Source organism: Leptinotarsa decemlineata, unplaced genomic scaffold (assembly GCF_025532065.1).
Source record: "Leptinotarsa decemlineata unplaced genomic scaffold, Ldec_3_MD MMD2_P_RNA_scaffold_14, whole genome shotgun sequence".
NCBI classification, from domain to species: domain Eukaryota; kingdom Metazoa; phylum Arthropoda; class Insecta; order Coleoptera; family Chrysomelidae; genus Leptinotarsa; species Leptinotarsa decemlineata.
In genome coordinates, this window is record NW_027412528.1 from 11,306,520 (window position 1) to 11,319,226 (window position 12,707).

Genomic DNA, 12,707 nt, shown 5'->3' on the forward strand with positions numbered 1-12,707 from the left:
TCAGGCACCAATCAGTCTGAAAAAAATGCTTGCCGAGAGAGCCAGGTTGAATCAGGTAAGTGAGCAATTTTAACGATATCTCTTGTTTCATACATATTTGTGATGTCAAGAATACCAATTAGAATAACCTCAATAGATAAATTTTATAGAAATTTATAAACAAACTCATCAAATATTGCAAGACATGCAATGTGTTTCTTAGATGCAGTCTTCGGGACTAGGTACCATTGAGTTTTCACAAACTAATTTTTTTTCAGTCTCAAATGTGATGGCGGTGAAAAATTATGAATCGTCAACTTGTTTACCTGAACAACTTGGAAATGATGACTTCAGTAAAAGTGACTTAGTTGTATATATTCGTTTTTAATCATATCTTTCCTGCTCAGTATGATTTAAATGTCTCAATATTGCAAAATATAAAATTAATTTTTTTTTTCAGATTCAGAAAATGATCTTGGAGAAAGTACAATTTCAACAGGTACCTTTATTTCATATTCTACTATTCTCTCATCATTCTTTTCTAGATGACAATAAATTTAAGAAAACTTGCATAGGAATGTTGGTGAAAACAAATAAAATGTTGCGAGATTTAGAGGCAAAATTAGAAGAAATATCCAGAAAAGTGGATAATATTTCAATATATATTAAGGAAAAACCACAATCATTGGAGAAAAATCAAGAGGAAAATGGAATTATAGATATCTTTACAGATTTCCCGATTAAAAATGAAAATATGTTAAACCACATAGAAAAGATATTGATAAGTGAGGCAGCATATAAAAATCTAGTAAGTATATCAGCTGAAATTGTTAACAATATATGTCTTTCAAGGAAAGTTTGTTTTTCATGAATCATTTCTGAATAACTTCATTATCATTTTTCAGGTTAATATTCTCTGTCGAATCGGGGGCAAAGATTTTAAAGAATGTTCGCGTCGATTCCTCAAAAAAATATTGGATGATAAATTTGCCGCAGAGTATAGTTTACATGGACACAAACATAAAAAAATTTTCAAAAACACAAAAATTTATGCTTTCGTTTTGGGTAAGATTTATCGCTATTATAGTAAACAATAAGCTCAAGTGTACTTTTAACGAAGTCAAGTAAATTAACTCCTCAGTTGATTTTCTATGAAATTGACAGTTGCAATATAAACATTTCACAATTTTTATCACTTATTATTACGATTAAAGATATATAATTTATATATGATTCATTGGTGTCTATAAAAACATTTATCAGTTAATAAAGTAATATATTCTTTACATTTGTAGATGCTATACAACGGTGCCATAAAAATACAACTTTAAAGGACATTGAGGTGGTTGTTTCTGCGTACTTGGCAAAATCCACAGAAAGACTGAAAAGGCAACAGTGAGTTATTTTTAGTAATAATTATTGACAAAAGTAACTGAAAATATCTTGAAAACTAAAAAAAAAATTCACATCTACTAATCACCATTTGTAGAAAACAATTAGCAAAAGTGAACCTTTGTTAGATAGAGAATTAAAATACTTCTTTTATATAAAATTTCTCAACCGCAATGTTTTACCATTTACATTTATTTTTTTGAACTTTCAGTACCAGTCATTGTTAAATTTCAAGATAAATGTTTGATTTGAAAATTATTAATTTTTACTTTTGTTTTTTCATAACCAGTTTCAAGTCGATGACTCAGTTGTTGATTGACAATACAATCAGTACATTGTTTTAAGTAGATTTTACTCCCCTTCATTATTTGAACAATTATCTTCAAACATATTTTTTCTTTCTAGGGCTGCCCCTGTGAGTGAAGATATCCCGGTAGAATGAGAAATTCTATTGTGTTTTAGTTGATAAAGTTCACAGTTGTTTTTTTTTTAATATATACATTTGAATGCAATTTGTGTATTGATTTATGGTCGAGAGAGGTGGTAGTTAATTAAAATTTTTATATTATCCAAGTAAATAATCAAAAGCTTTAGGCTATTTCAACTATATTCGACAGTGATAAGTCATCGTCAGTTCATATAGTTAGAAATGAGCAAAATGGGCCTAAGAGATGAAGAGAAAACATCAAATAGAACTATTTACTGAATTGATGAGAATGATGGCTATGATATTTTTGACATTTTTAATGTTTATTAGCTCTTCATCAACACATTTATAAAAACACAATAATCATTGAATCTCTATTATTATCAGTATCAGTTAAACAAACAGGTAAAGTAGGTATGAAGATACCAGAATAGAGATTATACGGGGATCATTCAAAAAATATACTTGGGAGAATATTCATTGAATATTCTCCATTCATATCCCCAGTACGTTTCTGGAATATTCTGTGAATATTCCATGAATATTTGCTGTGTAATATTCTAAGATAATTATTCATTCACATTTCAAGAATATCCCTGGAATATTTTGATTATTCTATGAATATTCCTGAAATATTACATTAGAATATTCTATGAATATTTCCCCTTTCATAATCCAAGTATATCCGTGGAATATATAGAATATTCAATGAATATTCCTGGAATATTTCTGAGGAATATTCTGAGTTTTTCTACGTTTTTCCCCCTTTGCACATTCGTGAAATATTCCACAAAAGACGTATATATTGCCGGCATATTCATGGGATATTGCAATATCTCTAAAAGAATGTCCTGGGAATATTCAGGGAATATCTAGTGCTGTCTGGGTTGCGCTCATGGCGCCTAGATGTATCCGCTATAACGGATAATTTTTGAAACTGATATTACACAAATGTCTTTTTTTTCTGTTCCAGTCATTTCTTGAGACATGGCAGATGACAAAAAAAAATGTCTGGAGCACAATTTCGTAAGAGAAAATTAGAGAAACAATTATCGTTAGCAAAGCAAGCAGACTCGTTCAAGAAGTATCTTCGTCCAAATCTTCAAGAACCGCAACCATCAGGCAGCAATACAAATGATGATATGAAAGAAGACATAACGAATCCCACCACAGGAAGCTGTACTACAGAAGGTCCCGCTTTATTTTCAGCAAAAGAAAATACTCCACAACAGCGGGAAATAACCAAACAACCACAACCATGCAAAAGTACAAATGATGATATGGGAGAAGACACTAATAATCCTTCCACAGAAAGTTGTCTCATTTTAAACTTCAATGAACCTGCAACATGGGATGTCTCTACTGATCATCTGCGGCAAATCCTCGTCAAACACGGGCCAGATCAAGTGAAAAATATCGAGTTCCCATTAGATAACCAGCGAAGAAAGTTTTCTACAGTGCATTATAAGAGGAAACGAGTCAATGGTGAACGTGTGCCTCGTTCATGGCTGCAATATTCAGCTTCAAAGGATTCTGTGTTCTGTTTCTGTTGTAAGCTATTTTCTACAGATGAAAAATCCGCTCTATGCAACAAAGGTGCGAATGACTGGAAGAATATTTCATATATATTATCAAATCACGAGAAAAGTAGTAGCCATTTAGCAAACTACCAACAGTGGAAAGAGTTAGAGCTTCGGTTGAGGACTAATAAAACAATCGATGAGGAAAATTTACGTTTGATAAGGGACGAGGAAAAATACTGGCAACAGGTTCTCGAAAGGTTGATTGCTTTAGTGAGAGTTCTAGGAAGTCAAAACTTACCTTTTCGTGGAACGCATGATAAACTATTTACTCCTGGCAATGGAATTTTTTTGAAAATGGTTGAATATCTAGCTTTATTTGATCCTATAATGAATGAACATCTTAGAAAAGCGAGTAACAAAGATATTCATGTTCATTACCTCGGAAAAAATATCCAAAATGAACTGATCAGTGTTTTGGCTAAAGCTGTCCAGGAGAAAATACTGGCGTATATTAACTCAGCTAAATATTATTCAATAATTCTAGATTGTACACCTGACGTTAGTCATGTTGAACAAATGACCATCATCGTTCGAATTGTCAAATTGATTACTGATGAACGTAAATGAATCGCTTATTTTTGAAAGGCCTCATGTCACATTTTTTTCGAAATCGACTTTTTTGAAAAAAACAAGTCTTCAGACCTAAACACATCGTTTATTTATTATTAGCCTCATGTCTCCTAACTAATACCGTAGATATAACAAGTTGAAGATTCTACTTATTTATGAAGGGCCTCTTGTCTGTGACTTGAGGCCCTTCATAACTAAACAGATCAATCACACTTGATCAAACCTACTGCGCAACACCTCAAATCAGCTGGTTTATTATTTGTTTTCCATCATTGCCGAGGTCAATCCCAACAACAACATTCAGTGTTTTGGTAGGTAAATCAGAGAAAGATTAAATTGTTTTCATTAAACTTATTCCGAGATCGGTCTTATCTTTTATTCACATTTACTAGAGAAAATAATTTCAAATAATGTCATCTAGTGAAGAAAGTGTTTCAGAAGATGTGTCAGTTACCAGAAAACGAAAAGGTGTCAGGAATCCTGAAAGTTACAAAGTTAATAGAATTAAATTGGCTAGACTTCATGGAAAATCATACACAAATTACAAAGGAGACACTGTGGAAAAATCCTCAACAGGTGATCCATGCTCGTAAGTGCCTTTTTATCTTCATACTTTCCATTTGTCTGCTTGCTTTTCAACAAAGAAGCTTAAATTTGTAAACATAAATGTTTAATTACGATCGTTATGAGCATTACATAGCTAGTTACTCATTGTTCTCACATTTGAGCTCTATTTTATTTTATTATTATATTCTATTTTTATTTTATTTATTATTATTATTTTTTTTTCAGGTGCAAAATGAAATGTTTTGACAAATTCACTGAAAACGAACTAAGATCAATTCTTGACAGAAATTCAAATTTCCAAACCAAAAATGAACAAGATTTGCACTTGCAGTCTCTCATTGATGTATACTCAGTTCGGAAAAGGAGATCTAGGTTTAAGTCACCTACACCAACTGATGGTGGTCAAGCCAATGAAGAAAGCTCTAGACCTAGTCATTCTGTTCAACATACAAGGTCCTACAAGTTTCATGTTATGGTCGGGGAAGAGAGGAAACAGGTTTGCAAGCAAGCTTTTTTGAGTAATAATGCTGTTGGTGAAAAGAGAATAAGGAGACTTCAAGGAAATGCTTCCAGGGGTGAAAATCCTGTTGATCGGAGGGGACAACAAACAAACCGTAAGACTTTTCCCTTGGAATTTGTAGAGACTGTCAAGGATCACATCAAATCATTCCCTCTGAAAGTAAGCCACTATGCCTCTAAAGAAATAAAATATTTAGATGCAAGAATTGACATTAAAAAAATGCACACAATGTTCCTGGAGGCAAACCCAGGATCTGAGGTAAAATACAGCTTTTATTACAAAGTGTACAAAGAACACTTCAATTATCGCTTTGGAAGACCTCAAATTGATACGTGTTGCGAATGTGAACGGCTGAATAACAGAATAAAAAATCCTCAACTAAATGAAACAGCAAGAAGAGTAGCACAAGCACAGATGGAAGTACACAAAAGAAGGTCAAACAAATTTTACAAGTCCATTCGTGACGTAACTGAGTATTGCAAGCTTCATGATAATGCAATGATTTTGTGCTTCGATTATTTGCAAAATGTATCTTTATTCCTGTTCAAGAAACCTATTATCTTAGGCAGTTATCAGTTTTTCCATTTGGGGTACATGATAATAAGAATGACAAAGCTACCTTCTACCTGTACCATGAAGGTATTGCTCAAAAAGGAGCCAACGAGGTATGTTCATTTTTAATGAAATATATCAATGACAACATACCTCCTCATGTTGATGAGCTGTACCTCTACAGTGACAACTGCACAGGACAGAACAAAAACCACACGATGATTAGATTTCTAATGAGCTTGACAGACACAGGTCGATTCAAAAAAGTTTTGTTAAGATTACCCATCAGAGGACATTCATATCTCCCATGTGACAGGGACTTTGGGTTGATAAAGAAGAAAATGAATAAAATTGATGGATATTATTCCACTAAAGAAGTCATGGAAATCTTTTTGACAGCTACACAACAAGGAAAGTTCTATGTGGATCTGATTGGGACCCAAGACATTGTTGATTTCGCAAAATGGTGGCCGCTGGTTTACAAGAAGACCAGTTCAGAGGAAACCAAAGTTCAAAAAAGAGGAAAAAAAGAATTCTTTCAAGTCTCAGCTTATCACCAATTCAAGTTTGAGAGTTCACAGGTGGGAGTAGTTGTAACAAACGAGTACATTGATGGGTTGAACGAAAAAACCTTCAAGCTAAAAACCTTCCCAAATGAAAAATTCCAACAACGAAGGCTTACACTGGAAAAAGACCAATAAAAGGAGAGAAGATTGAAGACTTGAAGAAATTGATGCAGTATGTCCCAGAAGAGCATAAGGACTTTTATTCAGGACTCCTTCAATGGCCCACAAAATAGAAGTCAGTCAAAGTTCTGTGGGGAAGTTGATTTTTTTTTTAATAATTAAATTGTTTTGAAAGAATAACAACCAGTGAGTTTCTATTTTTTTTAAATATTGTTACTAAATAAAAATAAAAAAAAGATTTGTCTTGATTTTGATAAGCAATTTTGTCTTTTTATTTCAGTTAATCTAATACAAATCTACCAACAATGTTCACTTATTTATGAAAGGCCTCATGTCAAGTGATTTCAAAGGCCTGTAAAAAGGTAATGGTACAAAATATGATGACAAACTTTACACCAGGAAATGCCTTTTTATCATAGGTATCATATAAAGTAATTAGAAAAAAATGAAAAAAATACTTTAAAAAGTTATGCGGTTTTTTTCGTTTCCTGAAACGTTTACTTTTGGTGACATGAGGCCTTTCAAAAATAAGCGATTCAAATGTGAAATCAAAGAATATTTTTTAGGATTTGTCCCTCTTTCAGACATCACCGGTGCTGGCTTAACTGAAAAAATTCTTGATCAGTTAAATGAGATGTCTCTCTCATTAGAAAATTTACGTGGGCAAGGGTATGACAACGGAAGTAACATGAAAGGTAAGCACAGTGGTGTTCAAAAAAGGATTTTAGATATAAATCCACGTGCTTTTTTTGTACCCTGCAGTTCACACACGCTAAATCTTGTTGTGAATGATGCTGCAAAATGTTGTCTGGCAGCGACATCCTTTTTCAACTTGGTCGAAAAAATATATGAATATTTCTCTGCCTCAACCCATCGTTGGGAAGCCATATTGCGTCATGTGCCTAGTTTGACACTGAAACCATTGAGCGATACAAGATGGGAAAGTAGGATTGATGCATTGCGTCCATTACGTTACCAATTAGCTGATGTGCATGATGCACTTGTGGACATTTATGAAGATCATACTCTGATTGGTGCATCTGGAAATCAAACTCGAATTGAGGCTCAGTCTATTGCTAAAAAAATTGCGGATTTTAAGTTTGTTGCTTCACTTGTCGTGTGGTATAATATTTTGTTCGAAATTAATTTGACTAGCAAAGTTCTTCAATCCCAGGAATCTAACCTCAATACCGTTACAAATGCTCTTCTAAAAACGAAAACATTTCTTGAAAGCTGCAGAAGTGATTTGGGATTAGAAAAAATGCTATTAGAAGCTACAGAAATATCAGAAGAAATGAATATTGAAGCATCATTCGCATCAGAAACGAAGCCAGTGCGCCTAAGAAAAAAGAAAAGACAGTTAAGCTATGAAGCGGAAGATGAGCCAATATGTGATGCGAAAGACCAGTTCAAAATAAATTTTTATTTTGCTGTGCTAGATACCGCAGTAAATTCAGTTGATGAGAGATTTAATCAGCTAAAAAATATTAGTCATGTGTTTGAATTTCTCTACAGCGTTCATGAGATGCAAAATAAAACTTCCAAAGTTGTTCTGGAACACTGCATAAAGTTGGAAGAATCTCTTATGCTCGTATGCACCGTATTTAAATTTAATCGCGATTAGTTAATCTAAATTACGTCTTTTAGATTAAATACTAATGCACCGCGGATGGTTTAGGTAATCCGGATTAACATTTTGGCAACATTGCATATTATAGCAAACCTAGTGTCAAAAGGAAGTAAAGTGAAATTATAACCTCGTTTTTTGTATTGTTCAACAACATAGTTATTAAAAATACTGTCGTAATGAAAAGAGAAATGAAAATTTTTATGTTTTTTACCACTTTTATTTGTAACTAACGTTACTGCAGTTTCGTCCTATATGGACATTCTCAAACTAATACAATAAAAGAGTTTATTGTATAAGTTTGAGAATGTCCATATAGGACGAAACTGCAGTAACGTTAGTTACAAATAAAAGTGGTAAAAAACATAGAAATTTTCATTTCTCTTTTCATTATGATCTCCTACCACGTAGTAACGGCTACATCCATCAATTTATTAAAAATATTGTCATTTGTATTGTAAATATGGAAAGAGGAAATGAAAGGAATCGTATTCCTAATTTTTCTACTGGCGAAAAGGTATGCTTAATGAATATTTGTAAAAAGTACCAAAAAGTACTTGAAGACAAATAAACAAACAGAACATCAATTGATGATAAAAATAAGATATGGACAAAAATTGAAAATGAATTTAATAGCCAGGCTTCCATCATATGCTACAGAAGTAGTGAACAACTTAAACGGTTGTATGCGAATAAAAAAAAGAATTACGTAAGAAGTTTGCTGATCTTAAGAAAAGTACATATATAACAGGAGGTGGACCACCACCACCTGATCCGAAGTTGGATGCAGCAGACACTATTTTAATCAGCATGCTTAATGAACATACTGTATCAGGATTTTATTCAGAATTTGACTCTGACAATTCAGGAATATTGGAACCTTCAGAAAAAAAGCGAAAAACAGAATGTGATACCCAAATTTACGAGTTTGATCCTGCTACTGGTTCTTTAATTGAAGAAACTGATTCTGAGAATAATGTGAGTTTCTAGATTTTTTTATCATAGTACTTGCTTATGTCCTTTATTCGAGCCTTTATTACTACTAAACAGGATCTTATCTTTATTTGCATTTTTAGGGTCTAGAAGAATTGAATAAAGAAGAGGAAAACAGGGCAGCAAAGACATATAGAAAATGCCCGCCTGGTATATTACAAAAACCAGTGAACCAAAAATTGATGGTATCTCCCTCTTGCCAGTCAAAAGAAACTGAAAAAGTTCAGACATCCTTATCAACCTCAGTATCGACTAAGAATAGCAGCACCCCAAAGGCAAAACCATTCAATCGAAGGCGACCAATAGGAGGTATAAGAGCTCTGACATCTTCAGATATAGCTGAAAAGTACAATATCTTACTAGATAAGAGGCTAGCATTAGTTGAAAAGCAATTAGAACAAATTATAGAATCACAGAATTATGCAAAGGAAGAGCAGCAGTATAAATTAAGGATGTTAAAATTGCAAGAAGAAAATTTAAGATTAGATACAAAAAAAAGCAATTAAAACTGGAACTTTTGCAGTTTGAAATTAGTTACAAAAAATCATTGCTTGCACATGATGATAAATAAGATTTTTTTTCAAAAATTATTACAATTTAAAATTTATGTTTTTTGTTAGGATTGTTTTTTTTGTGGTGTGAAAAAATTATAGGTTCAAGATTAACCACTGCATTTACACCTTACACCACAACTAAATGATTAAGTTTGAGCCTGAAATTATGGGACACCTGTATGCTTGTGTAAAGATATGTATGTAGGTACACTCATTTTTTTTTTTGGTTTAGTTTAAGTTTTTTTTTCTGCAGGTTACACATTTTTTTCTTCTGAATGTACTTACACTGTCTTATAAACATATTTTTCATACTCAAATATAAAATAATATTTAAAAAATGTCTTTATTTTATAACAACGTTACAGGTTTGCAAAATGGTTATTTATTAGGTGTTGCCTCACATTAGCTCTATTTTCTTCATGGTCGTTACGTAAATCCTCAATATTTCCCAGTTCTATGAGGTAGTTGAGCTCATCTTCATTAATATTTTCTGGTGGTGGGGGAACTGGTTCATTATTTTCAATTGCAATATTTTGCAAAACTGCAGTTGCTATTATTATATTGCTTGCAAATTCAGGTTTGTACCTCAAACCATATGCAAGTATAGGAAAGCGCCTTTTCCAAACTCCGATGGCACGTTCTACAGAATTTCTGGTGCGTATATGGGCCTCATTATAAAGGTGTTCTGCCTCATTGTCTGGATGTAAAAGCGGTGTTAATAGATAGTCTTTATTGGCATAGCCACTATCACCTAAAAAAAATCAAATAATGTAATCAAACTAAAAGAATACAGGGTGTATTTTTACAAAAATGTAATAAAACAGATGTGTTATTATAAAATTTCTAACAAATTGTTAAACCAAACAACCTTTAAATTTATATTAAAAAACTTAATAGATGTGGCCTACATTCTTGCTAACATAATTAAAACAAATGATAACTACTAATGACTATATACTTTAGTACTTACCTAATAAGATAGAGTTTTGAAATTCATTATTTTCAAATTGAGCTCTTATCCTACTATTATTAAATATAGTAAGATCATGACTCGATCCCGGCCACCTTGCAACAATGTCTCGTATTTTTAATTTGGCATCACAGATTACCTGGGTGTTAATAGAAAAGAAGGCTTTTCTGTTGCGAAATGCTTCAGCCTGCTCACCTCCTACAAACATACACTGTTATCCAGTTATAACACATTTTCAATCTGTTACCTGGAGACTGCATTCTAATATGTGTTCCATCCACACAGCCAATGACCCGAGGAAACCGAGCTATGTTATAAAAGTCTGTCGCTACACGAAGTCTTTCATTGTCATTGGGTATTGTTACAAATAAGGGTCTTGACCTGGCAATGGAATTAGTAACTCGATGGACAATCCTTGAAATTGTGGATTGATGGGCTCCAATAAAGTCTCCTATGGCCAGCTGGTGTCCTCCGCATGCATATATTCTTAAGGTTGTCAAGAGTTGATTCATTGGTGTTAAACTGTTGTTTCTATGAGTATAATTTTATTTAATATTTTAGGTAGGTACTGATAAATACTACAGAATGTAGGTAGATATCTACTTACTTATCATTGTCATACTCAATTTCTTCTTCTACATGATGAAGAACATTCAGGATAGTAGGTTTTTGCAATCTAAATCTTCTGATAAAAGAAAGGTTGTCCATGGTATCAAAGTATTCACTTCTTTCCCACTGTCTTCTTGGAAAACCAAAATTAATTATGTCCAATATATCATGGTCATCATCCACAAACAACTGATCTTCGATTTCCATTATTGCTTTATAAATAATTGAGTTTTTTGTAAGAGAAAGAACGCAAAATAATATAAACACTTTTATTTTTAGGTTAGAAAAATCGTTTCTACAGACTAATCCAAGTTTAATCCATGAAAAACGGAGGATTAGATTTTCGAAAGCTTAAGCCTGACTTTTAGTACGGTAAATTAAAGCATTTATCTAGATTAAACCTTTAATCCCGATTAAGTGTACACGGTGCATACGGGCATTAGTAAACAATGTTTACAAGCTGAATGTAAAAGAAAATCTCCAAGGTTTGTCATTATTGGCATCAAAAGTTGTAAGCAGTGAAATATGGCACAGACGTTTTGGACACATTAATTACAAAGATCTATGTAAAATGCAGACAGGAATTGTTGAAGGTATGCAGTTCAAGATGAACACAGACTGTACAAAGACATGTGTCACTTGCTGCGAAGGCAAGCAAACCAGACTGCCTTTCAAACACGAAGGTACGAGGGCAACTTTATTATTAGAATTAATACACACTGATATCTGTGGGCCCATGGAAAACAAGTCTATTGGGGGCTCAAAATATTTTTTGCTTTTTGAAGATGACTTCAGTAAAATGGCATTTGTTTATTTTTTGAAAAACAAATCGGAGGCACTGGAATGTTTCAAGGAGTTCAAAGCCCTAGTTGAAAATCAAAAAGGCAAAAAGATAAAAATTTTGAGATCAGATAATGGTGGCGAGTTTTGCAATAATGAGATGGTACAGTTTCTAAAAAAAAGGGAATTATTCATCAGAAGACGAACCCTCATACACCTGAACAAAATGGAGTTTTGGAAAGAATGAACCGTTCTATAGTGGAAAAGGCCAAGTGTCTTTTGTTTAATGCTAATCTTGAAGTGAAACTGTGGGCAGAAGCTGTAAATACAGCTGTCTATTTAAAAAACAGATCTGTTACTGCTGGACTAAATGATAGAACACCATTTGAGGTATGGTATGACAAAAAGCCCAATGTTGAGAATATTAGAATTTTCGGTAGTACTGCAATGGTTCACGTTCCGAAGGTTAACAGGAAAAAATGGAGCAAGAAGTCTCAAAAAATGATTTGGTGGGTTTTGGTGAGAATACCAAAGGTTACAGACTATTCAACCCACACAAAAACAGTGTCACTACAAGTAGAGACGTTAATATTCTAGAGGACCAAGAAGAAGTAAAAATTTCTATAAATCATGATCAAGTGGGGGCTCCAGCCAGAAAGAATGATAGTCCTGTAAGTAATGAGGTGAAAAATGAAATAAAGCCTGTGGATGAAATGATTAGAAAGTCAAAACGTATACCTAAGCCAAAGCAATATGAAGATTATGTAACGTATCTATGTTCTGAAACCACCAGAGATAAAAAGGGAATTAGGTGAAAAATTTAAAATAAAAGATTTGGGAAAAATTAAAGAATGCTTGGGGATGCAAGTAGAATATGATGAAGAAAAGGATATTATTA

The 12,707-nt window shown here is 33.0% G+C and overlaps 2 protein-coding genes across 2 annotated transcripts; both read left to right on the top strand.

Moving 5' to 3' along the window:
- Window positions 1–276: 276 nt before the first annotated feature.
- On the top strand, window positions 277–1,076 carry LOC141482611 (uncharacterized). Its single transcript, XM_074176174.1, has 4 exons — window positions 277–338; window positions 440–478; window positions 525–787; window positions 885–1,076. The coding sequence occupies exons 3-4, from the start codon at window positions 557–559 to the stop codon at window positions 1,074–1,076; spliced, it is 423 nt and encodes a 140-aa protein (XP_074032275.1). The 5' UTR covers window positions 277–338; window positions 440–478; window positions 525–556.
- Window positions 1,077–8,241: 7,165 nt separating this feature from the next.
- On the top strand, window positions 8,242–9,748 carry LOC141484220 (uncharacterized). Its single transcript, XM_074179305.1, has 2 exons — window positions 8,242–8,881; window positions 8,980–9,748. The coding sequence occupies exons 1-2, from the start codon at window positions 8,714–8,716 to the stop codon at window positions 9,400–9,402; spliced, it is 591 nt and encodes a 196-aa protein (XP_074035406.1). The 5' UTR covers window positions 8,242–8,713; the 3' UTR covers window positions 9,403–9,748.
- The last annotated feature ends 2,959 nt before the right edge of the window (window positions 9,749–12,707 follow it).